Raw genomic sequence first — 27710 nt, 5'->3', positions numbered from 1 at the left:
TTAGTAAAATCACTATTTAGATTTTTCCTTTGCTCTCTTGACCTCATCGTTGTTCTTTTAACGGTAAAACGTGAAATACACGCAGAGTGTCCTCCGGTCGCTCCAAGTCTCCGATCTCATTTTTAACCACAGCCCGTGAACGCAGCACCAGGACCAGCCTGCCTCACATTGTTAACGTTGATTTCTCCCGTTCAAAGCAGCATTTTGTCTTCCGTGAGCCGAACCTGGGTCACAGCCTCCCACTAACCGCATGAAATCTCGGCTTCGTCAGGCAGCGGGACACGGACACCGGCACACGGTAAGACCCCCACGGAGTAATCTGTAAACCCTCCGTTTCCCGGTGAGAAATCATTTAAGGTTCATATCTCAGACTCCGGAGGAATAAAACGTTACCGGGGCGAGCCGTGCTGTTACTGGGAGGGGGAGCTGAGGGGTCTGGTGGTTAAAGTAGTTGTTTTTGGGGGGGAGGGGGGCACTTTGTCACGCACGGTTAAACCGGGTCAGACACCTGTGCGGGTCCTGACGGCTCGTTATTCTGACTTTCCTCAGCAGTCATTTTCCTCACCGGGCTGAAAGCAGCAGGAGGAGGTTAGCGTGTTTCCCATGGCTACACCAAGCGTCCACACGGGGGTTATTTGCATTCCTCTCCAGCCTGTGGCGACACACACACGCATGCGTTATTATTATCTTAAAACTGGCAGCCTGATAACTGAGCCGGGAGTCCGGGGGGAAGAGCGGCCAGGTCAGCTCCAGGAGTCGTGACGTCGCCGGAGTTGCAGGTTCACCGCTCCGTCACTTTGGGCTCCTTTTGTTGACTGCACGCCCACCTTTCCCCGCAGCTGCACGGTTTCATAATCTAATGCTCTCGTTTCTTCTGCCCTCCTCCTGTTGATCTCCTCTCCGTGTGGAAGCCCGAGCATGAGGAGGATCGGTGGCCGTTACCCTGCCCAGACCGGAGGCTGCTGGTAGGGATGGTGTCGCTGTGAAGAGCCGGTGTGACGAGCCTGTGGTCGGGGAAGAAGTGCCTGGACAACATGACTGTTTTCAACCCGGAAAATGTGGAGGAATTTTATGACATCGGGGACGAGCTGGGGAGGTGAGTCCACACCGAGCTTATTTCTAATGCGCATCAACTTCCCCTTTCTCTGCCCGGGGCGGGGGGATGCTGGGAAAAGACCTTATTTTTATTTAGATAATAAATGTTTCAAAGGTTATTTAGCCCATCTGTGCAGAGCTGTGGTCCACGCGTGTCTGAATCCCCCCACTGTGAGTGAGTGAGTGTGATAAGCTGTGATTAATGCAGTACATAATGCATTGTCAGTGATGAAGAGTTGCTGTGTCTTCCTGGGTTTTATTGCAGGAGGAGGCTGATGTAGATCTTTACAGGGAGAAGGTGTCCATCCTGGTTGTCACTCTGTGTGTGATTGGTCAAAGGTGGATGCTGATAATCAGGGTGAAGCAGCTGACTGTGTATGAAACGCTGTCACAGAGCTGGACCTGAGTTTGGTTTGCAGGGATGCTTGAATGTGGCAGATGATTCCAAACATAACGTGTTTGTTGACTGGAGCAAATGGCTGACCTGGCTTTACCTTCCTCATTGAAAATCTCTCGAGCCGTCATCTTTGCTCGAGCTGAGCTGACAAAACCAGTCAGGGAGGGAGTTTGTTTGGGCGGTTAGAGAAGAGCGAGGACGTGCAGCAGCACAGTGTTTATCTGGATGATGTTTTTAAGCCTTCATTGTAACCAAATGAAGGTTTTGGTTAATTGAACAGCTTCACAAATGTTGTTTTTTAAGCACAAGTTAGTTTAAGTGAAAGCAGATTAGTCACATGAAGGCTGTCCTGTTTTCACTGTGACTTTATTGCTGATTCGGTTAAAAAAAAAAAATGTCATTACGTAATAATAAAGACAGAAATGATACAGCCAAGATGCATTCCAGCTCCCAGATGTGAGAGTCACAGCTGTGGAAGTGGATCTCTGAGTTTTTGGTTGTGAAACGTTGGTAATAATCAGCCAGCTGTTTTCTGCTCCTCGGCCTTTGTAACGTTGCTGATTCTGTGTCGTGTGCAGGAAAGCCTGCGCTGCTGCAGCTGCTGTAGTAACAGAGACGATCGGGGAGCTGTGTGTAATGGGATTGAGTTTCTGGCCTGAGGTAAAGGAGACGGCTACATGAGCGTGATAGTCTCGATTGGCTGTTGCTCCAACACCAGGATCCGCTCTCTGTTGAGGATGGATGGGAGAATAGAGAGCACGTCGTCCACCATCATTATTGAATCATCCTAAATGTTCCAACATCTGGAGTGTTGGGATTGAAAATATTTGCTCAATCAGTCCTGTTATTTATGCATGCTGTTTGTTGGAGAGCGCTCCAGCAGCAAGGACTCAGAAATGAGTGTCTGTGGGAAACTTATTTTGCATGGGCACAAAGAGACATGCACCATGTGTGCAGCTGGAACAAGACTTGTTCTTCTTTCTGCTCCGTCTTTTATGGGTGAGGTTAGTGTTACTTCTCCTCTCATCAGTCACTCAGAATCTGATGTATCTGAGTCCGGTGTCACGTTTTAATGATCTTTCCCATAGATGCTGCACACAGGTGGTCTTATGTAACACTCGGGCGCACCAATCAGCAGCACTCCCAAACTGGGCCTGACACCTCTGCATTAGCAGCCCACATGTGTTGAAACGAGGCAAAAGGAGACATTTTTGTGCAGTTGAGCGTGCTCGCTGTGTCTGAATTGGAACACTTGTACTGTACAAACAGACGAGCTGCACAGGAAGAAGAAATCAGAGGTTTTGGATGAAAATGCAGAAACCACACTGACTGTGCAGTCATTATATATTTGTGTTGGTACTGGATGAACTTTAGGATAAACCAGAGTCTGTTAATGATGAAAGCTGGTGAGTCTTTCACTGTAAAGCCCAACATGCCTGCAGACTGAGGGGCTTTTAAACCGACTGTACTCCGGGCCTGCCGCTGGCTGCACTTGGATCAAGGCCCATTCTGTTTGGCAAAATGGGAAAATGGGAATTCACCCAAGCGGTGATTCTATCCTGTCACTGACACCGACACTGGCTGCTTAAGAGTTTATGCATGGAGGACCTGATGCCCGGTGAAGCCGAGCATCATGCATGAGCATCTATGCGCAGTGAGCGCGCAGGAACAAAGCCAAAGCATACATGTCAGCAGTGCGATCTTATATAATGCTGTCTAAAAATGTTGCATTATTGCTGAAGCTCTCAGGTCTGTTCAGAATCACTGCCTCATCTTGATTTTTATCACCTCAGTGATCGGTGTGCCATTTCTCGCCCAGTTTTTCCAGCCTTTCAGAACAAAACCTGGAAAACTGGAAATATTAGACGTGCCTAATAAAGTGTCAGTCAGAGAAACGATTGTGAAACTGCAGGTCAGCCGTTGAAGCTCCGGGCAAAGCATCAAGTCGTTGCTTGCAGAGCAGCACTTTAAAAAGTGTGATGTGTCTGCACAATGTGCATCAAATTCATCCTTTGAGTTTTCCCCAAAAACAAAAGTGCAGCGTGGAGCCCGGCTGGGTTCAGTTTAAAGGCCTCCTGACAGATGTTGGCCTTTCATTTCAAAATAAAGCACCGACCACATCTGTGCTCAGCTGATCTCTGTAACTGCTTCACAGAAAAGTCTCACTTCACGCCTCAGATCAGTAAGATTGTTGAAGACGTCGTAGTTTGCAGCATCTCAAAGGGTCTGTTGTTTGACGCCTCCTCAGAATGATGCTCAAGTGTCGAGTGAAGCACCGCTGCAGTGTTTTAATGGTGGGGATGTTAGACTGCAGAGACACAAGCATTCAGGCTCAGAGCTTCTGTCGCTGCAGGGCTTTTTTTACCCCATCAAACCTTTTAGTTTGTCCAGTTAGATCAGCAGAAATAGAAAAAGCTGTAATTGCTTCCATTATCAGTGCCTCTGCAGTGCATTATGGGTTGTGCGTGACAGCCAGCGCGTGTGTTTTCTTAATTAAATGATTAAATAACAGTGTTTCTGTGGTGCTCCTCTGCAGAAGCCTCAGTTAGCAGGTGCTTTATGACACATAATACAATCAGCTGTCCAGGCAGTGAGTTCCTCGTGGATGGACTTCAGCTGCACCTCCTTGGACTGGTCCCCAGTGCAGCAGGACTTTAACCAGTTATCCACCTGCTGCAGGTGGTTGTTAGAAATCTCCAAACTAGAAGGCTCCGACTGCAGGGCGACACTCGCTGGAGAGGCAGCTGAATGAAATGCAGCTCTGATCTACGCAGGGAGAAAGCTGGAGATGATGCATGACTCCAGACGGGACGGAAGACAGATGGGAAATCACCGTCAGTGGCAGACGACGCTGGCCGGCTGATATCTGATCTCTGAGTTGATGCCAGTACTGCTCTAGAATAACAGTAAACCTCTGTGTAGGTCTAAGCAGAGCATGCGGTCATGCTGCATGCAGCAAGCCTGCATGAAGAGACGGGCACAGCTTGCACTCCGGTCATGTGAGTCGAGTTCTGCTTTCTTATTTTTTTTGTATTCGTTTATTTCTTTTGCGGCGGGAGATTCAGGGCTGTCACGTGTTTAGAGATACGCTGACTCAGCCTTTCTTTCCTGATTGAGAGAGAAAAATGACACGAGCCCACTCCCACTGTGGAATCCATTTGCTGTGTGCTTTTCATCGGGTCCACGTGGCAGTTTTACACTTTGCATATTTTTGCAGGGCTGCTGTGGCTCCATCGTTAGTCTGCATTCATCTGACCGCTGTGTGGCTCTCTACCAGTTAGCCCTCCTATTTTGTGTGTGTGTGTGTGTGTGTGTGTGTGCGCGCGTGTTCGTAGAGGAGGAGGGGAGGCTGTAGCTCTAAAAAGATTCTGCAATGCAAATGAAGGTAAAAGCATTAAGCTGAGGCTGCGTTTGGGCTTCATCGGGAAAACTCCCCAAAGACGAATCGCTGTGAATACAAAACAGGATGATTTGAAGAATCCACCCAGGATCCTGTGTCCTGGATTCAAAGCGATATCATTTCAAAATATTTTCCCTGAACAAATCTTTTCTTCATTGATTTATTTATTGTTTATGGAGGACACTGACAGTAAATCTGCTCCAGCACAGTCAGCAGCAGGAATCAGCATGCACTCGGTGCAGACGCTGCCCCAACCAGCTACTGACCTACATTTACCCCCCCACCACCACCCTTGGTTATTCTGTTGGGTGGAGGGGCAGTCTGGGAAGCAGGAGTGGCCTTGATGAAGCCTGTCACTCACCCACCCTCCCCCTCCGTCCTCCCCCTGGATCCCAGGGAGCGGCAGTGCAGTCATATCAGGACTACTGTGCCGCTGTGCTGCAGCAGTGCATTAGCTGCAGTGTGGTCGTTACATACTTTGGTGTGACTGTCCAACACAATAGGTTTATAAAAACCTTAAAGTGGAGGACTTTTGATAATGAGCACAGGACCGCTCGTCTGCTGACGCCTGCTCTGCATTAAATGCATCAGTGACTGTCGGTGTGAACAAAGACGAGAGCACCACCTGTCAAAGCTCCATCACAGACAGCCCGGTGCATAAAGGCGGAGCAGAGGCAGCACTGATCACTGATGGTGTTGTAACGTCTGCACTTTGTTTTTTTTATTGCTGTGCGATCTCATCATTTGCATTTTGGAAGCTCCGTGTCTGTTGTCTCTCTGAACTGTGGTCGCTGCCTGGATGCATCTCGCTGTCACATAAAGGAATCTGTGTATGTTGACCTTTCACCTGACCGCCACACTAAAGTCAAACCAGAGGACTCAGCGTCCTCCACGTCTTTGATTCTGGCGTCATAAAGATGCACGCGCTCAGTGAAGGCAGATAGAAAACTCAAGTTTTTCGACCCACACTGAGCTGCTCTGTTTTGTTAGGATTCAGAGATTCTTTTACTGTAACCATATAATCTGCCTTATGATAAATGCATTAATGACAGGTTCTACAGTATTATTTTATCAGTAATATTTCTTATGGGGTTCATATTGCATTGAATATGTTTGTCATTACATTGACCTTTTATTCACAGGTTGAGTTCATTCTATACACAATGCATAACTGTGCTTGTTTAGAGTTGATGTTCTATCCAAGAGGGTTTTAAGCTTCACTGGTGAGAATGTCCAGGTGATACATGTTGAAGGAAGATGAGAACATAGCAGGTTAATTGCATGCATGCTTACAATACACTTATTAACTTAGTGGCAGGCCTGAGCGAAGGCCTAAGTGTCTTCTGCTCTCTTTTTGAGACCTGCGCCAATTCAGTTTACTTAGTGATTGGTGACGAGGGTCAATTATTAGCTTTTAACGATCCCGAAGCTTGAAGTTTATTACCTTAAAAGGCAGGTGTTATAGAAAAGAGAAGTTATATGACTGTTTATAGTTATTAAAATGTATAAGATGCGCTCATGTCTGTCAACTATGTATTTTTGACTTGTATTGACGTATATGTGTGGGCGTTAATGTTCTATGGTATAAAACCAGTTTTGATGAATTTTGTCAGAGAACGACATATGCAGATGTTGCCTCTCCTGTGTTAATAAACTCATCGTTTGATTGCATTCGTCTGGTGCCTCCGTCGTTTGTTGTCTGGTCTACAGTTGATCGATCTCGCTTCAGTTACATGCTTAACATGCTGATTCTCATATATAAAAACACTTCAGTGTAGGTTCAAAGTCTGTGTGTGTGTGTGTGTGTGTGTGTGTGTGTGTGTGTGTGTGTGTGTGTGTGTGTGTGTGCGGCGTGTGTGTGTGTGTGTGATTATATCGTATGATATTTTAATCGTGATGTGTTCAGGATCTCTGTTACAATGTTACTGTTTTTGGTTGTGCTGAATGAAAGACGTTGAGTGTGTATTGGAGGAGGTGAGTTACCAGAGCTGGAGATATTCAGGAGACTCTCAGCAGCATTAACTGCCCTGTTACTGTAAAACCTTCATAAACCATGGTGAAGCAAAATGTCTTGTGCTTAAGACTCTACATGAAAGTTACAGAGAAAATTAGAGTATATATGTTCAGTGCAGATAGATATATAGTGTATATGGTTACAGGTATACGTATCATACAAAAATCTACCACATTCTCTCTCCCCTCCCGTCTGCCTCTCTGTGTCCTTCCTGTGTTACGTTTAAGGTCTGCATCTCGGGTCAGTATTTTCAGTTCTGTGTCCTCCCTGTCTTCTGTGTAATTGTCCTCAGCTGTGCTCCTCATGTGTTCCCATGTCCCTCATCAACTTCTGTGTGTTTATGTCAGAATCTCCCTCTGTTCCAGGTCACGTTGTTAATGTTGTTTTTCTCCCCTGTGTGATCCCCTGTGTGCCTCACTGTGGAGTTTTAGGTTATATTTTCCCGGTCTAGTTTAGTTCATCATTAGTTGTATCTTATCACAGGATAAGATTAGTTGAGTCTCAGCGCTATGACTGAGCATCCAGCAGAAAGCTGTTCAACTGTATCAGTGATGAAATGATCGGTCTGATGTATGACGTCATGTTTCCAACAAACAGACTTCACCTGAGCAACACACCCGGATATAACATGACCCACTTTAGCATTTCTGAAAGAAAATGTTATTTGTCTGCGGTCAGTATGAAAGCAGAGAGTTAAATCGCTCTTATTCTGAAAGTGCACTCGCTCGTGGCTGCGTCACCGAGGCGAGCGTACCGGAGACGACCGGCTGCAGCAGAGACTCAGTGGAGACGCAGCTGATTAAATACTTCATCATTTATATGTCACAACATACTCGGGGACTAAAATATTTGCAGGAGAGCACAAAACGGTATTTTGTAGCAGGTGTCGCACACCTGTATGTGTGTGTGTGTGTGCGGGCCACGCCACCTCTCCATCGGCACACACACAAACTCGTTTTCAAACTTAGTGAGGACATCTCATTGACATAAGGCTTTCCCTGGCCCCTTACCCTAACCATCTCATAAACGCCTTTAAACTTATGGGGACCAGAATTTTGGTCCCCATAAGTTTAGTAAACTTCCAATTTTGTACTTCACAAAGATATGAATACACAGACAGAAGATCAATGAGGGTTTTTAAAGTGACTACATCAGCCTGGTGGTGAGCACTTTTGCCTAACAGATAAAAGATCGGCGGTTCGAGACCAGGAGCAGACCATAATCCCTGTGAGGGCTGCATGAAGGAGGCCACTCAGTGTGAAAGTCTGCCACGTGGATCCGTCTACTGTGGCAGCCCCCTGTGAATAAGGGCAGCGTTCACATCACGACTGTTAACTTTCTGCTGAACAGCCTTGTTTCCTCCGCTCAGCTGTTTCCCAGCCTGGCAGCCAGGTGTGACTCCAGGGGGAGGAGTCTTATTCAGACACAACTAATAATGTCTCCTCTGATGGAGAGATAACTGACAGAAAGCTAAATGAGAGGCAGGCAGTGTTTGCCCTCGTCTACAGCCAGAGTGAAAAGACATTCAAGTGTCGCAGGAATGTCAGTCACCTCCCCCAGGCCCAAGCTTTCAACGGCACAAACAATGGAGACATTGTGCTTAAAGGTAAAGAGCAGAGGTGAAAGGTTTCCTTTGCCATCTTCACACTTGTTACGACCAACAGCCTCCAGGATCTTCAAAGATTTCAGACGCTGCAGAGACAAAGTTCTGATCCCAGCGGGCTGTGCTGCTGTAACTCTGAGAGGACGACTGAAGGCCAGCAAGCAAACATAATCATCCTGGAAGAATCCTCGCAGTCACACCGATGTGTACAAATACCCAGAGATAAGTAGAAAAAACGATGAAAAAAAACAATAATGTGAAACAGTGAAAAGAGCTGATGAACTGTGAAGGTCTCAAAACAATAAATCATCATGAATCAATCATGAAGAAATGAAGGTTTCTTTCACCCAAAGCACCGACGTTAGTGGTCAAACAGGCACCGACTGGTTCTGCCAAGAATTACCGAACGAAAACATCTCAAACTGATCAACAGCATCAGTCGTGTTATTAATCTCTGTCTCTCTTCCACAGCATGTCTGTATCCTGTCTTCCTTCTCTCTCCCCAACCAATCACAGCAGATGGCCCCGCCCCTAGCTGAGCCGTGTTCTGCTGGAGGTTTCTTCCTGTTAAAAGGGAGTTTTTCCTTCCCACTGTCGCCAAAGTGCTTGCTCATAGGGGGTCATATGATTGTTGGGTTTTTCTCTGTATGTATTACTGTAGGGTCTACCTTACAATATAAAGCACCTTGAGATGACTGTTGTTGTGATTTGGTGCTGTGTAAATAAAACTCAATTTAAACTGAATTCATAACTAATCAAACATGTTGAATGTTTACAGAAATATGAACGTTTAAGCCCATATTGTACAATCTACATGTGACTTCATCTGCAGGCTGTAAACACCGATGAGCCTGCTGGAACAGACCCCGACTGGCTCGATCAATCGTCACGTCTGATGGTCTGACAATCATGACGAGTGTACCCGGCTTAACTGTGCAGTCTGTGGGGCTGCTGGTGCGTTTATAGGCTGAATATGAGTGAAAGCTTCTGGTACTAAGAATCAAAAATGCTAACTTATTCAGTGTGTTAGAGATGAGTTACCTGTCTGCTGTGGGTACTAATGCGCTGCATTTGTTAAAGAAAAACACGACAAACTTTATTTAGCACTGTGTGCAAATTTTAAGGGAAGTCCTGGACTCCTGCACAGTCCACTGAGGAGACGGCAGCAGGAGGAGGGCTTTATTCCTGCCTGCTTTTTCAAACAGGGCCCCCATATGTCTGACGAAACTGACATTCAGCAAGTTTGGAGCCGTGACTCAGGGGAAATCAGCAGGCGCACAGACTGGTTCTGTAGGTTGAGCAGAGACGCTCTGAGCTGATGTGACCTCGCCGTAATGAGACAATTTCAAAAATGACAAGTAGGCAGGAGACGACATTCAGACGCTAAACGATGACGTTACCGTTTGAATCTTTGAACACCTCCAGTCTGACTTTGTCAGCATTAATTAAAAGTTCATTTTGAAAGCTCCTGCTCGGTCCACTAGATGTCCCGGTTGAACTTTCCGCCATCTTGCTTTCAAAATGGCTGCTGTATGTGCCCGCCCTCGGAAGTTCCTTGACGTGACTTCCTATTTCTCTATCAGAAGCTCTGGGGCCAGAGAACAGACACTTCCTCCTTTCCGTCAGAAGTACGGTAGTCGGCCACCCAGACACTTCCTCTTTTATACCTGCTTGATATACACAGTGACCAACACGGGGCCAGACAGCACAGCTTTTATTTCACAAATTTCTTAGAACAGCCACAGTTTTCAACACTTTAAAATAAGCACCCAACCGGCTGCAATTCTTGCTTTAAACACCAAACACAATTAATCCCACCACTTTCTATGCCAACTTCTAGTTCGTGGTAGTTATAGACAAGGCCTCAGTAAAAAGAAGAAATGAAGGCCGAAAATAAAAAGAAAAAATTGACTGCACCCAAATAGCTTCTTAACTGGCCAACTCACTCTCAAAAAGGGCAACAAGCTGTTGAACTAAATCTACACAACCCCACAAAAACAGGGAAATCTGTGAGTCAACCAAAGCTGCCTGTACAACCAACTGGTGATCTGTATCCTCAGTCTCACAATATATATACAATTCCAAATATGTCAGCTCACCCACGAATGTTAAGTTGGCCGACACTGAAAAATAATGAATCATCTCCTTTCAATAGACTGAGATAATATAACACACCGATAACTCTTAACTAAACCAATATCTGGTGGTATGACTTTGATAAAATAAAAAATAAAAAACCCCAAGGGATTTTACTGGTACAGAAACTCAACTTTGGCCTTCAGAGGTGGATTCCCTCTCAGCCCTTTCAGTCAGCACTCTAAACTGCCTTAAACAATAACCAAAAACTCAGGAGATGCTCCTCAATCATAAATGCCGAGAGTATAAGGATATAATAATTATCCTGTGTTTCCCCCTGAACTACACCTATCGCAAGGATTCCTTCGGGGAAATTAATCAACTCAAATCTTATAGACGTACAATATACCATGCCTTGTTATCGGCAGGGAAATTAAGCCTCCTCCAATAATAAAATCTGCTTCTGAGGAGGCAAGGAACAACCACATAAGCTATTTCATAAATTCTCTCGGTATCTGCTGAGAGCAAAATAATATGACACAATATCAGTTATTGCTGAACCTCTCTTCTCTCTTCACTGTTCTGTTTCACCAGTTGGTCTAGGGCCTCTACTAAACACAAACAATTATCCAGAAAACTGGGAACTCTATTTCAGTTAGACACACTGTTTTATAAAAATGATACTCTAAGTCTGCTGTCTCACAGCAAACAAACACCTCCACTTGCACCTGTGCCGGCTCGCCTTGGATTACTGGCGTCAGCAAAACGGTGAAAGTAAACCCAGTTATGTCTCTCTGATCCAATGTGAAAACTCCAGTGTCTGTCTCGCCCATTCAATACACAGATCCCTTCAAAACAATATTAAAATTAAAAGGGAAGTAACCGCACCCAAATTTTAACTGCGCACTTTTTCCCCAGCAAGAAAAGAACGGGAAAAGAGACTTTTACAGCCTCTCACACACCCGAGCTGCAGCCGGCTGGCACTTTAAATCATTTCAGACAGTTTATTACGTCACAGTTTCCAGCTGTATGCGTGGGTCCCAACAACCCGGATATACACACCGCGGCTCGTCTTTAAGAGACGTCAACAGGTCCGCGAATTCTCCAGATATATCAACAGAAACACAGCTTTTCTTGGGCCACGGCGGGTCCACAAATCTTTGCTGACCACGGCGGGTCCACCAATCTTCACTGACCACGGCGGGTCCACAAATGCACAGGTGATACTTTTAATCGTCTCTCATAACACACAATAACTCAATAACTCAAAAGTTTAGTTTCAGTTTCACTGCTCGGCTCGGCTTGCTGCAAAACCTCAAGCTCACGGCTGGCTTGAGTTTCTCTTATTTAAGTGTCTCCCTAACAATGATCCTCTGCGATCACCAGGGCTATATCTGAGGCCACAAAATCTCAGTGGGGCCCTTCCCCCAGTTTAATACCCAGGAAACGTCTTTCCCGGGGGTGGAGTCCTCCGGCTCCGTGACTTTTTAGACACTTATAATCTCTTTATTCCTCTCTATTTCCTTAAAACAACATCTCTAGTTACTTTTAGCTCAGTACTGCTTTTTCCAAGGCGACCATGAATGCAACACTATCTTAAGTTTCACTTTCGTTGCAAACAACGATTTTTATTTCAAACAAAACTCAAAACAGAGATCTATGGATAACCACTTGACTACATATTTTAGAATTATGTCCCAATCCAGCACAATTTCCGTTTAAGAGGTTTGTGCCTTACCTTTTATATGTGGGCCCAGTAGTAGTCAAGCGATCACCCGTGACGTCTGCCGTCCGATCACCCGATCTGGTCTCAACCTCCGCCAACAACAAACACCTGTAGCTCTTTCTACTGGTCTTCAGGTTGCCCGCATCCTCCACCAAAATGAAGCGAGATCGATCAACTGTAGACCAGACAACAAACGACGGAGGCACCAGACGAATGCAATCAAACGATGAGTTTATTAACACAGGAGAGGCAACATCTGCATATGTCGTTCTCTGACAAAAATTCATCAAAAACTGGTTTTATACCATAGAACATTAACGCCCACACATATACGTCAATACAAGTCAAAAATACATAGTTGACAGACATGAGCGCATCTTATACATTTTAATAACTATAAACAGTCATATAACTTCTCTTTTCTATAACACCTGCCTTTTAAGGTAATAAACTTCAAGCTTCGGGATCGTTAAAAGCTAATAATTGACCCTCGTCACCAATCACTAAGTAAACTGAATTGGCGCAGGTCTCAAAAAGAGAGCAGAAGACACTTAGGCCTTCGCTCAGGCCTGCCACTAAGTTAATAAGTGTATTGTAAGCATGCATGCAATTAACCTGCTATGTTCTCATCTTCCTTCAACATGTATCACCTGGACATTCTCACCAGTGAAGCTTAAAACCCTCTTGGATAGAACATCAACTCTAAACAAGCACAGTTATGCATTGTGTATAGAATGAACTCAACCTGTGAATAAAAGGTCAATGTAATGACAAACATATTCAATGCAATATGAACCCCATAAGAAATATTACTGATAAAATAATACTGTAGAACCTGTCATTAATGCATTTATCATAAGGCAGATTATATGGTTACAGTAAAAGAATCTCTGAATCCTAACATAACCTATGTAGTTATAAGATTGTGTCACTTGTGATGTAAGATTTAATAATTAGGATTAATGTGTGATGTTGTGACCTATTGTGATAAGCCAAAGCAAAGGGCAGTCAGAGTCCTGAATGGCCTTTGACCAAGACCTTGGCCGCTACCTGACCCCTGCAGCTGTGTTTGGCTGAAGGACGGGTCTGAAAGTTACCCAGCAGCAGGGGGCGGGGATACTGGTCCCTATATATTAGGGGACCAGAGGACACCCCAGCACTTTTCTTCCCCTCTTTGCTTGCTTTTTGCTATGTAATTCTCTTGCTAAATGTCTGTATGTATTTTTCCTGCTGTTCATATGATTCAGTGTATTAAACTCTGTTCCAAGAGCATCTTTTTGAGTGCCTTGATTTTAATTGGATCTAAAAAGGTTGGATCTCCACATTGTTGGTGGGAGAAGGTTATCAGGATGGCTTCAAAATTTGCAACCACAACAGCACAGGGAGAGCACAGACATCACGGGCTGGGGAAACATGGAATAAAACACAAGAAGGGGAAACAAGGCACAGGAACTCAGACATACCGAGGGAGACACAGGGGCGCGAGGGGAACTCTAATAAACCATACTGTTCAGAATAACATAGGATACAAGAACTCAAAAATAACACGAAATAATCAAAAAAGTATGACAACTCAAAACACTGGGTCAGGAGAGCCAGGATCAAGAAAAATCAGGTGTAAGAAGTCACACAACTTATTTGTTACACTCCAAAAAATAGTTTTTGTCCACTTTAAGATAAAAGAGAACATCACAAGCCTGATACCTGCAGACCTGACAGCAGGTGTATCACAGCGTTTACACTGCAGTCTGCCTTTGGTGACTTTTTGGCTGCAGCTGGGACATTCAGCAGTCCCCTCATTGTTCTGACACACAAAACACAACTATCGACTACACTGCACACTAACTACACACTAACTATGCACTAACTACACACTCCAAACACACTAAACGTCACAAATCTCTCACATCTCAAAAGCCACTCTCTCTCTCTCTCTCTCGCCGCTGTTACTCGAAAAACGTCCCCGTCTTTGTCATGACTGTGTGAAGGGGGGCAGGAAACTAACCCAGAAAGCAGACTTACGGAGGCGGTAACTTAAACTCAAAAACCCTCAGCTTCACTGCTGGCAAAAGGTAAACAGAAATCAAAAAGCAGGAAACCATGAAACGAAACACGCAGACGAGTATGAGGGACAACGTGGCACGAAACTGAGGGAGACTCTGACATAAATACACAGAAAACTAACGAGGAATGTAGGAGCACACAGGGAACACAGCTGACACGAATAATGATAATAATGAGATGGGAGAAAAGCAAACACAACATGACGGACACAGACGGAGACTATCAAAAAAAAACCCAGGAAGTACACGGACACAGACTGGAGAGGGAGAGAGAGAACATGAGGAGCACGAAGGAGAGAGGCAGACATGACAGGCTGGGAAACAAGATGACGCAAGAACTCAAACAATATCAACGCAGACACATAAGGAGGCACACGGGGAAATCCCATAAACTAAACAACCTAGGAAACATAGAATAAATAAATAATAGAATACAAAAACACAAAAAAACTAACAACACTGCGTCAAAATGACCCAGGACCATGACACTCTTCCTAAAAAACCAAATGCCATGTTGCCATATCACTTTTGATTGGTCGACATGGTACATTTTTCCACCAATAGGAAACGGGTCTTTTCTTTTGTTTTCGCAAGCGGAGCATTCTTTCGAGTGCTTTCCTTAGAAAACTTTTTCTACCATTTCTTCCTTCGGTAAATGTGACGATAGTATTCAGGAAAAATCATCACATATATTTTTAGTTCTGGTTTTTCGTGGCCTATCAACACAATTACAAATTTGGTATACAGGTTGAAGTCCACACTTTTAACACTTGGGTGTTAACTTGGGTTGGCATAACATGTTGTTGCTATGTCATCTTAAATCGGTCATGTGATAGGTTTACTCTTCTTCAGCCAATCAGCAGCATTGGTGCGATTGTTTCGCCACCCCTAGCTCCTGGTAAGCAGAAGACAGCTTCAACCGTCTGAGCGTTGAAAAATAGTGAAGCGTTTGCACTACATTTTCTTGTTAGTAATGGTAACAGCTGTCATGGCACTGGGTCGTGTGACCCAGTGTTTGAGTTTTTATGTATCTTTTGTATTCATTTGTGCTCTAGTTTAGCTCATCTAGTTCATTTCTGGGTTGGTTCTTTTTGTCATCTCGCCTGTACTAAGTCTCCCTGGTCCGTGCGTCTACCTGTCATGTTTCATGTCTGTGGTCCTTGTTGTCAAGTTCGTGTCATGTCCATGTCTCCATGTTTCCGGTTTTATTCTGAAAGAGTCGGGTTTTCTTCGTTCACTGTATTTAGTTTCACTTCCCCTGTCCAGTCATTAGGTTCCTGTGTGTCAGCTGTTCTCCCTCATGTGTTTCCACTTCCTGTAGGTATTTAGGCTACGTTCACACTGCAGGCGAAAGTGCATCAAATCTGACTTTTTTGACCCTATGCGATATCCAATCATGGTATGACAGTGTGAACAGCACAAATTCGATATTTTCAAATCCGACCTGGGTTACTTTCGTATGTGGTACTGAATCCGATACATATCTGATGTTTTAGAATGTTCCTGCTGTGTGAATCGTCATGTCGCATTAAATCCGTCTTTTACGTCACTGACACAAGATTATCAGCACCGGAGAAGGCCATTGTTAAAGCCCCGGCTCTCTTTTTTCTCAGTGTCCTTCTTTCTCTAATTAATTCTGTCGGTTACGACTGTGCAGAAATTGATTGACTGCTGCAACAACACCTACTAGCTCTGTAGCCGCCATTTTTACTTCCGTAAACAGAGCGCGTTGTGTGTGACGTCTTCTTTTGTGCATGCTGGACGCTTTTAAGGCCGTCAACCATTCACACTAGAGCACGGTTGCTGTCACATTTTACTTGTAGTGTGAACAAGCAGACAGAAAAAATTGGATTCGATGAAAAAATCGGAATTGAGCATTAAGACCTGTAGTGTGAACGAAGCCTTAGTCTCTGTGTTTCATTCAGTCTGTGTTGCGTCGTCTGTGCATCTTCCTCCCATGTTACATCAGGTTTCAGGACTCTGTGCTGGTCATGGTCATATTTCATAGTTGTTTCAAGTTCTCTGTTTTCCCAGTTCAGCTTCTAGTTTTGCCTCTGTGTTTTTTGCTTTGTTTGCTGCCTTTCATCCAACCAAAATAAAGGCTCGCTTTTCGTTTCAAGTTCAGCGCTGTCTCCTCGTCTGTGTCCACACCTGGGTCCTCCACACACTGTCTACACAGTCTGCCACTGCTAACCGTGACAACGGTGTTTTAACGATAGAAATGGTAATAAGTTAGATTACTAGTTACTGGAAAAAAGGAACGGCATAAGTAACGCTGTTACTTTGAACACCGTTATTCCCATCACTGGTAACAACCTTTGTAAAAGTGAAATGTTGGTTTTCCTGCTGAGCTGATCATGGACATATGTGCCTTTCCAGCATGCTGAGGATGAAAACTATTAACTATTAACAATATAACTATCAAGTATCAGGAGAAATAAAAGAGGACACACAGCAGCATTAATATTAAGGACTTTAAACCCAGAACAATTGTAAACTGGCATCACTTGGCTTTGAAACTTTACTCGGACTTAATTTGTGCTTAATGAAAATAACTTATTGTAACTGTACTCAACATGATCCATATGACCTTATCTGTGGTTCACCCTCCATCTACATGTTTTACATGAGTGCTTTTATCTTTGAGCTCTGTGGCTGACTGATATGGTTCAGCTAAAACTCACTAACACAGACCTCATTATTGGTCCTCCTGTCACCTCCAACATGTTTTGGCTGGTGGTGTAAATTACTCAGTATATTTACTCATGTGATGAACTGAAGTACTATTGTGATGTATAGTACTTAGTATAGTCTGTCTACATTCTACTTTTACTCCACTGTTGGGAGCTTAACATTGTATGTTACACTCCATCACTTTATTTGACAGCTTTAGTTATTGATTATTTTAAGATCAGACTTAAGCTACCCTGCAGTATTGATAGTAATTCAAATGAGCTTACGAACAGTGACTGGCACTTTAGATGGAAGATTAGTATTGTAAAGTAATTTTCTTAATCAGTAGTTATTAAAGTCCGACTGATATATTTGTATTTATTTATAATTTATAATTATTAATTTTAAATTAAAGTTAAAATAAAAAAATAAACTAGTGATGGGAGAAACACAACTTTAACTTCATTATGAGTGTTGATGTTGTATAGTTTGTTCAGCAGTCAGATTTTTTTGTTCTCAACGAGCAGGTGATCCGAACACAGCTGGGCAAAGCGTAAAGGAATAAACCAATAAACTGATTCAGATAACTAATATCAGGGAACTGTTTTATTGATTTATTTTCTTAACCTGTTTCCTTTTCCAGCAGAAAGAAGCTCATCCAACCAGCTTTACCAGTTGACCTGTCAGGCTTTGCTAGCTTAACTTTTTTTGTTTTAAAGCACCTGTGACTGAAAACACCTGAATTCAAAGATTAAGAGGCGTGGCCTGATATTTTCCTCCATATAATGTGTGTGTATCCCTGTTTGTGTTGTCAGTGTATCTGTTCCTGCATCCTTGTTGCTCCATGGATTTCTGTAAGCAGCCTGATGAAAGGTCCACTGCCTGCAACAGTCCCGCCGGGCGCCTCTTCATCTCCATTCCCAAAGAAGACCACTCCTCCATCACTGACAGCCATCTACCTGGCTTCCAGAGAGGTTCTGCCTCCTTTGCCCTTGACCTCCAGCTCAACTCCCAGAGGACTCAGTCTCCACTGCTAGTCCCCTGTACTACATTGCTTCTTGACTCCTGACTCCTACTCCTTGCTCTCATCAACCTTCTCCTGGGCCTCCTAAATCCCCCTGCCTGCACTGCTGACTGTGTGCTACAGCTCTGAGTGGCCTTGGCTTCACTGCTGCTTACAGACTCGGCAGTCTGCCATTTCTCCTTAACTGCCCCCCAACTCTGTTCGGTCTCTGGCCAACTACCTGAAATCTACCTCTTACTGAGCCCAACTTCTGAATGAGCTCCTGAATTATTTCCACTTGTCATGTTCCTTTGTGTTCACCCAGTATTTCATGTTCCACAGGGCAGACCAGTCTTCTCAGTCTTGACTGTTTGATTCTTCTTCTCTAAATCTATTCTCCTCTCTTTTGCAGTGTACTGACACTCCTGGTTGCATTTCCTGATGCCCGTGTCCTTCCTCCTTGCCCTGAACCTAAGCTTACTAATGAATCTTGTGTAGTTCATTTGACATGTTTTTGTTCTGAATAAGGCTGTGGTCCAATGTTCAGGGTCAGTAAGCTCTGAAATTAATAATCAGGTCTTCCTCTTCTTTGCCACACTGGTTCACCATCAGAGTAGTCTTGAGAGATTGAAAAGTGTTTATGAGCTATTCAGGTCACCTGAGACAAGGTGTGAGTGGGGACTGAAACACCTGAGAGGGGATCTCAGAAATGCATGTAGGTGGCTGATAGTTGGTGTCATAAGCCCCGCCCTCTGTTCAAAGTGGACACAGGTGATGTCCTTTCCTCCCCTCTCAAGCCGTCTGTCTTCTTGGTCCACCATGTGAACACTGGCGTCCTCAAAAGTGTGACCTTTGACCTTTAGGTGCAGGTATACAGCTGAGTCTTGTCCTGTCGAGGTGGCTCTTCTATGTCATTTATTTGTAGAGTGTCTGATGTTCATGGCGGTACGAGCTCTCCTCGCTGCACTGCAGCCACTGTGTTGTTCAGCTTGTGTTTGGGAGCTTTGACCTTTAGAGCCAGTTTTTGTTTGAGGATGTTGTTGGTGTGAAATGGACTGGGATGCTACACTTGGAGAAAATTCTTTTGACAAAACTTGTCTTTTGTGTGTCTTCTTGGTTGGTGTCTGTTCTTCTTTCTGCAGCATCTCTGCTGATTTTATGAAGGCCCAGAATAATTAAATGTTTTAAGAGCTTCTTTACATGTGGTTGGTGGGAGTCAAAGAGTAGGTACTGGTCTGTGTGTGGGGGCTTTCAGTAAACTTCATTGTTGAGGTTTCTTCCTCCTCAGTGAACTTGATGTTTTTTTGACTGAGTTGATGTGTTTGGTGAAGGCCTCCACTTCTTGGTTTCATCTACATACCTGAACCAGTGGCTAGGTGTCCTCCCTCTGAGGGAGCCCAGAGTCTTTTTCACTTCCTCCAAAAGTTGGCTACTCTGGGTGACATAGGAGAGCCTATGGCACATCTGTGACTGCTTCACAACCCTGTTGGATGAGAGGAGAACCTAAAGAAATCCACTTCATTCTTTTCAAGTTCTCAAGACTACCATGACTGAGAACCTACACAGCAGCAGACTGCTCTTCTAGTCTCTCACATCGGGTGGTGCATCTGAGATTGAGTTTAAAGACACAGACTCAGTCTTAACATTTCTTATCTCACAGTAAATTTAGCTGTTCATTTGCTGGCTGTAAAAATGGGGAATTTTATTCCTGCAGATAAAATTGTTGTTTTTTTTCTTTTATTGTGTGTCATCAGTTTCCCAGCGTGCCTTGGCTTTGGTAGTGGAGGTGAATGAGGGAGAAGGGTCAGTCCCATTGCCCTGTCAGTACTCAGGATTTATACCTGAGGACAATCCCACGGTGCTGTGGACTCGTGATGATCTGGATCCAAAGTCTGTCCACATACGACGAGAAGGAGGAGACGATCTTAGAGGACAAAACCAGCTTTACAGCGGACGCACATCAATGAGGTCTGATGCTCTGGACTCGTTAGACTTCAGCCTCACTCTGAGAAAACCAACAAAGACTGACAGCGGCAACTACACCTGCTCCATCAGTGATTGGAGACAAGAACGGAGACTGAGAAACATACAGCTGGAGGTCAAAGGTCAGTAACAAACAAAGTATTGTCGATAAAGGTCAGAGGCCAGACTGACTGGTAGAATAAGAACCTCCAGGAAACAGAAAAGCAAACATGAGCAACACAAGCAAAATGTTGAGGCTTAGATTCAAACATTTTACACACTGTAGACACTGTACAGTAAACATGAAGCTCACTAAACCTTTTTGGGGCTCACATGAAACAACACCAGATAATTTAGATGCTGAGTAGAAAGCGAGTGATCACCAGTTCTTAATACCTGGTTACATCATCATGGTAACCTACTGTACTGTATATTTATAATTTACCCCTCAGTTTAGTTATTCAAAACAAAAACAAATATTGTTATACTTTATCTCTGCTGGTACGACAGATTCAAAAGTAAGAAACATGTGTGTCCTCACTATGATTTCATTCATTTTAATGCTGTCATGGTCCTGAGTCTGTGACTCAGTGGATTTGGTTTTGTTTATTATTATCTTATGTTTAAGGTTAATTGTGGTTTTCAGGATTGGGTTTGGTTGTATTTTGAGCTCCTGTTCTGTGTCTCTGTGCCTGCCCTGGTCCTATGCCTCTGTGTTTCCCCTGAGTCTGTGTCTGTAAGTTCAGTTTGTGCGTTTCTAGTTTTACTTTGAAGGTTTGTGCCTCCTGTCTCATCACGTTACTTAGGCCCAGCTGTTCTCCCCTCGTGTGTCTCATTTCCTTGTTGCTGCCTTTTGTATTTGAGCCCTGTGCTCCCCGTGCTTAGTGTCACGTTGTCTGTGGCTGTGTCCCAATCCAGGACCGCATGCTCCAGAGTACGCGCAGTACGTGTGCTACGTACAGTGCGTACTATAAGTACGAGAAGTGCGGAAGGGAGAGGCTTGTGAAATGGGACGGTCTAGCCTTCGTCGTGCTGTTCAGGTTGCCCAGCAACCATGATACTAACCACAAGAAAGGCTACAGCATTGTTTGACAGAAATGAAGGAGAAAAAATGTTTTTTTTCTCTCCACAAAATCATCACATCTCTGTAAGATTAAAGTCGACTATTGAATGGCGTATATTTTAAAGTAAAGGCTTTAAAACCAAGTAAACGCTGAAAGTACAAACATCACTAATGTCATATAACTTTGTCGACATGTGGCCAACAGTAATGTTTTAATGTTGTTCAATATTAAACATTTGCACATACGTGACATAATATTCAGTACTTACTTTTGAAAGTTTACTCTTCGGCAGCTCCGCTTCTGCCGTATTTTGCGGCAAAATTATCCACACCCACCACCGCGCTATGAATTCTGGGATATATGGGACCACGAAGTGTACACCGGAATGCGTTTGAAATTTGGGGAAGTCAACGGCGCATTTGGAGTACACTTCGGATTGGGACAGCCGTCGTCGCGTCGCTGTGACGTAATAGGTCTCAAAATGCGTACTCCGGAGTGTGCGGTCGCTGGATTGGGAAACAGCCAATGTCTCATCCCTTCGGCTTAGGGGTTTTCCCTGTGTTTCCTCGTGTCTCAGTTTATCATGCCTCAGTATTGTCATGGGGCGGCTGTGTGCAGGCAGGAGAAGGACCCAAACGCAAAACTCACCACGCAGGAATTAAACTCAAAAAGCTGCTTTATTGCAGAATGGCACAAAAGGTCATACACAACTATACTGGGAGAAACTAAAGCTGAGGGACTGGGAAGACAGGAGGGAATGCACACAACCTAGAGGGACGACGCAACACGGAATAAAGGGATACTCTGACATAAATACACAGAAGGTAATGAGGGAAGTGGGAACACACGGGGAACACAGCTGAGGACAATTACTTATGACAGAGCGGGGAGGACACGAAACTGAAAGTACTGACACTAAGATGTGGACCTTAAACACAACACAGAGTACACAGAGATGAGCACAGAGAGAGGCAGAGAACAAGAATGAATACACGAGAGGATGAGGAGAACACAGAACACAAGGGATGGGAACACGGTACCAGAACAAACACCACAATATAAGCATGGACACAGGGGGAATCCAAATACCAAACCAAACAATCCTATGAACATAAAGAACAAAATACAAAACCACAGGAAAACTAAGAACACTGGGTTAAAATGACCCAGGACCATGACAAGTATAGTTTTATATTGTTTTCCCTGCCAGCAATAAAGCTGAGGATTTTGAATTACCTGGGTTTGAGTTACCTGTGTTTGAGTATGCGTTTGGGTCTTCTATTGCCTGCCTGCACACAGCTAATTCCATGACAACTGCTGCTGCTTCTACAGTATTATATCATGTTTTACTGTCCTCTCAGACCAGCAGGTGGAGGTGGGGGTGGAGGAAGGCTCAGAGTCCGTCCTCCTGCCCTGCAAAACAAAACCTGACCTGCCTGAGGACACAAGAGTGGAGTGGACTCGCTCTGACCTCATGATGGTCCGTGTGTATTCAAACAGAAGCGACCTCCTTAAAAAACAGGACAACCTTTACAGAGATCGAACAAAGATGAACAAAGACCTGCTGAGGACTGGAGACCTCAGTCTGACCCTGAAATACCCCACAGACTGGGACACAGGAGGATACATCTGCACCATCTACAGGGACGAAGACATCCTGAGGCAGAAAGTCGTGCTGCAGGTCAAAGGTCAGCAACAATTACATGCTGTAGATACATCTGACATCACTCAGATGAAAATTCATTTTAACATTTCAGAATAACCATGGTGGCTCTTTGATTGAAATGTGGGCCTCTTCATTAAATTCATTATTTTGATTCAGTCAGAGCTGCAAGGTCGTGCTGTTCATTGTGTTTGTCCACAGAACAGTTTTCATCCTGGGCCATAGTTCTCCTTGTTCTCCTGGTTCTTCTTGTGATTTTTAGAGGTCTTTTATTTCATTTCCGGTACTATTTCATGTCAGGTGAGTGTCTCCTACTACACTACCTATAATGCCGATGGTTAGCAGGTGTCCTCTGGTGGCTCCTTTGTCACGGCGGGGTGCGCTGATAAGTTTTGTTTACTGGACCCAGAAGCAGACACTGAAGGGTGGAGTTGCTGGCTGAACACAGGGCGATCCTTTGTTTGGACGATGGCACATGAGAAAACATGAAACTAAGAAAACTGTGAACACTCAGCAAACTAAAGGACTAAGAAACTCAGTGAAATATTATGAAAAACCTATGAACACTGAGTAAACTATGAGCCGCCGTAAAAAAAAAAAAAAAGGAAAGAAAAACACTGTGGTGATACAAACAGACAATGTGACAATGAAACACAGAAAACAGAGGACTTAAATACACAGGAGGTGATTAGGGGAAGTGGAAACACATGGGGAAATAGCTGATTGACATGAACCAAATTACAGGACAGGGGAAGTGAAACTAAATACAATGAACAAAGAACAGAAGACTCTTTCAAAATAAAACAGGAAACATGATGAGACAGACCAAACAGCATGGGCTTGACAACATTAGACATCAAGCACAAAGGGCAAATGAGACTAAAATCCACGGGAAGGGGAAATGAGGAGATCCAATAAACAGAACTAAGGCTGAACAACTTAGGGGTTTAAGAGAGCTAGATGAGCTTAACCCAAACAATAAATGGCAAAACACGAAGACTCAAGTTCTAACTAATAATGCAAAAGCAACAACTTAACATTTTCCCATACTAATAACAGAAATACACAACATATAATGAACTCAAAATGCTGCTCAAAGTGCGGAAGTGAGAGGCTTGTGAAATGGGATGTGCTGCTCAGGTTGCCTAGCAACCATGATACTAACCGCGAGAAACGTTTCATACAGCATTGTTTGACAGAAATGAAGGAGAAAAATATTTTTTTGTTCATTCATTTTATTATGACATCACTTTGATTAGTTGAGTATCTGAGGCTGAGACCACAGGACTGTAAAACATGATAGTTGGGCTTCATTTCTGTACTGAACAGTCATTTAAGATTAGTTAGTAAATAACAATCAGCTAATGTTGTTAAAAGAGACAAATATTGTTTGTTTAATTTGTTGGCATTTACTAAATTTGGCTCAATGCTTATATATATGTGTAAAAACAAAATGTATTAGCTGTGATAACTGTTTCTGATAGAATGAAGATCAGACTGATATATTAAATATTCCTTTATTGGGTGAGAAAATCAGACCATGTCATAACTGCTTTAAGTCATACAGAATAGATATCAGAGCCTTAAACAGGCTGACTTCTGCTAAATGGGTCAAACTGGGCAGAAAGTAAACAAACACATAACATCCTTATAGAATATGATGTAACACTATAGATCAACTTACCTCAGAATATATAAAGCATATAAACAATTACAGCAATATGATGCAACAAACACAGCAGTGCTACTAATCCAAAATACTCAAAGCTTCATAGAACTGAAACAAACATTTATTTTTAGCTCCATTCTGCTGCTGATACATACTTTAGGTTTCTGAATATTAAACTTGTTGCTGCCTTTCATAGTGTGTAACTTGAAGGCTCTGAGTACTTTCTCCCACACTGAAAACACTGGGATGATAACATTATTTGAACATTACCTAATAAGACTGATTCAGGACAGACAATTAGTTATGTTAAACTTTCCTAGCAGTCCTTCACAAACAGGGAACAGTCTGTCTATTCTCTCCATCTGTCAGCTGCTGCTGGCTCTTCCTCCTCCTCTTCCTCACACACTGCTGAGTTTGTCCTGGTGGATCATCAGGGGTGCAAAGCCTCACAGATGATGTGCAGCAGTGGGTCCCTCAGTCTCAGGGGCGGATCTAGAAGGGAGGCATAGGGTGGCAAGTGCCACCCTAAAATGATCCCTTCCCACCCCAGTTTTGCATATGACAGTGTTGTTTATTAAAATAAGATAGCATTAACAGTTTGAGCGTAGTTACAGTCAACAGTGACTATAAATGCTAAAACTGAATATATTGCACAGTGTTACCCCCCTCCACCATTAACAAATGGTTCAGCCCATAGCAGGACCGCTTTCTTCTTGTTTTCAGTAGCAAGCGATGCTTCTGATTGTGCCAGAGCACATTTTGAACAACACCATGGGAATTTCGCTTTTTACACAGGTGGTTGGATGTTACACTCTGGAAATGGAAGAAAGGTGAGTGTTATTAACCCTCTGTGGTCCACGGACACGCTACACCTCCAAATCACAGGACTAATTTAAGCTGACATAGCAACAAGCTGCAGCCACGCTGAGTTTCTATATCAGCCCACATTGAAAGTTCGGACTTCAAAGTTTTTAAATTTTAATTACAGGCCAGTAAATCCAGAGTTATGATAATATATATAAGCCACGCTTTTTACTTAATACTGTCGTCACATTTTTGTGTGTGGGGTTTAAGCGTTTTCTAAGGACAGCGCGAAAACAGTAAAAAAGAAAAAAAAGCCACCTCTTTCCGGTCGGTGGAAAAATGTACCATGTCGACCAATTAAAAAAAAGTCAATACCTGGGATTTGGTTGTTTAGGAAGAGGGGAGAGTTTTGGGAGTGACGGTAATGGCAGCGAGACAGAGCGAGCCATTGTGAGAGAGAGTTTTTAGATGTGGGAGATTTGTGATGTTTAGTGTGGAGTGTATACTTAGTGTGTTGTGTTGTGTAGTTGTTCTATTGTGTAGTCGTTTTGTTTTGTGTGTCAGTGAGGGCACTAGTGAATGTCACTAAGGCACATTGAGTGTAAACACTGTCACTAAGTAGAAAACCAGCGGAGTGATACACCTCCTGTTGTCAGGCCTGCAGGTTTATCCCTGTGCTGTTCTGTCTTTTGGTGGACAAACTTTTTGTTTACTGGCACACATCATTTGTGGGGCATCTTATTGAGAAACCTGATTGTTCTTGCATTGTGTAGTTTTAATACTTTTAAATTGTTGTACAAAATGAAAAAAAAAACGGCAGGTGTATTGGCTGCATTTTAAGATAAATAGTTGTATATTTTTACAAAATGTACATTTTATATTCGCATTTCAAGTTATAAAAATTTACTCAACATGTCTGTGGGTTTTTTTACAGTAAAAAAAATATTCCAAGGATTTTAAGTTCTTTGTGTGACTTCAGATCAGTAATACTAATGCAGTATGTCAGTGAAAAAAACAACTAAATTCAGTTTAGCTGAGAAGATACCAAACAAGGCAAGGGGAAAAATAAAATGAAACAATTTGAGGGTGAAATACAAACGTAAACTCAAAAGGAGTCAAAAATGGCCGGTTGTATTTCAGACCTCAGTGGGTTAATCCAACAAATGAAAAAATAGGTTTAAATTTTTGTTCATGACAGTGCAGATTTCTGACATTTTGTGTAATTTAAGCATTTAACAATGTGATTGTTTTCTAACAATAAACAGTGTGAAACTTAAGTTAGACTTGTGTTTGTAAATGAACCGCCCCATGTTGTGTAGCTTTCTGGATTTTATACTTATTGGGCTACATATTTATTTATTACACAGGCTATACAGTACATAAGATCAAAACTCACATGTTTTATGTAACTAAAGTGTGTAATTATGTGGGCTACAGACAATAATTAAGTTATAGACTATATTTATATGAAAAACGTGTATACTTACTGCATTTGAATTATTTTAACCATATGTAACCACCTGTTAATGTGTTTTTTTAGAAAAAAAAAGGCTTTGATTTCTTTGCCACCCTCATGCCACCCTAAGAAAATTTCTCCAGATCCGCCCCTGCTCAGTCTGTCCTCACTCTGGACACTTGCAGTTGTCACACATGGAAATCAAATGTGTGATAAGCTGCAGGATTCAAACACAAGTGTAACTTATAAATACATGTTCATACTTTTATTCCACAATCAGAAAGAAGGAAACAGAGAGAGAGTGCAGGACAGACAGACAGGTGACAGTCTCAGGTCTATACACTGCTACAAAACAGCACAAGAGAAGGAGGATTTAGTGTTTGTGTTATTATGAGTGCTAAACAAGAAGAGTTCCCAGATGGTACAGTGGTGACAGGGAGGTCATGTGACCATCACAGCTGCTGCTGATGTCATGTTGTCTTTTGTTGTCCTCTCAGTTTACAAGGTGGAGGTGGATTCAGGGGTGGAGTCTGTTCAGCTGATCTGCAAAACCACAGTTTGTCTGCCTAAAGATGCTAAAGTGGAGTGGAAGGACAAAAACAACAGGAAGGTCCACGTGTATGAGAACGGCTCTGACCAGCCTGAAGAACAGGACGATAAATACAAGAACCGAACAAAGATGAAGAGAAACTTACTGGAACCTGGAGACCTCAGTCTGACCCTGAAACACCCCACAGATGAAGACAACTCCACCTACACCTGCACCGTCTACAGCAGGGAGGGAAACATCCTGATGGAGAAACAAGTGGAGCTGAAAGTCAGAGGTCAGTGCTGTAGATACAGGTCAAAGGTCAGAGGTCAGACTCATGATGGTGGTTCAGTCTCAGTGGGCTCCATCCAATAATGTTACAGTGTTAGCATGTCTGATGTTTGTGGCTGTTTTGGTTTTTATTTGATTTCCAGCCAAATGTAAAAGCTTCAGCAGATGAACTGTAGGAGCAAAGTTCATGTGTGAGACTTCATCTGAAAGGTAACATCTTCT

At 43.3% G+C, this 27710-nt stretch overlaps 1 protein-coding gene across 3 annotated transcripts; it reads left to right on the top strand.

The window, feature by feature from the left end:
• Nucleotides 1–146: 146 nt before the first annotated feature.
• On the top strand, nucleotides 147–27710 carry LOC120437803. Of its 3 annotated transcripts, none has more exons than XM_039608366.1 (7): nucleotides 147–298; nucleotides 912–1096; nucleotides 17863–18021; nucleotides 19805–20155; nucleotides 22438–22764; nucleotides 22941–23039; nucleotides 27166–27710. In XM_039608366.1, the coding sequence occupies exons 2-7, from the start codon at nucleotides 1057–1059 to the stop codon at nucleotides 27570–27572; spliced, it is 1383 nt and encodes a 460-aa protein (XP_039464300.1). In that variant the 5' UTR covers nucleotides 147–298; nucleotides 912–1056; the 3' UTR covers nucleotides 27573–27710. The 3 variants fall into 3 exon arrangements, with proteins under 3 accessions (XP_039464300.1, XP_039464301.1, XP_039464299.1); XM_039608365.1 differs by lacking the exon at nucleotides 147–298 and adding an exon at nucleotides 426–779 and having other exon boundaries at nucleotides 17863–18090; XM_039608367.1 differs by lacking the exon at nucleotides 17863–18021.

This window comes from Oreochromis aureus, linkage group 3 (genome assembly GCF_013358895.1).
Source record: "Oreochromis aureus strain Israel breed Guangdong linkage group 3, ZZ_aureus, whole genome shotgun sequence".
NCBI lineage: Eukaryota > Metazoa > Chordata > Actinopteri > Cichliformes > Cichlidae > Oreochromis > Oreochromis aureus.
This window is presented reverse-complemented; position numbering and strand designations above follow the sequence as displayed.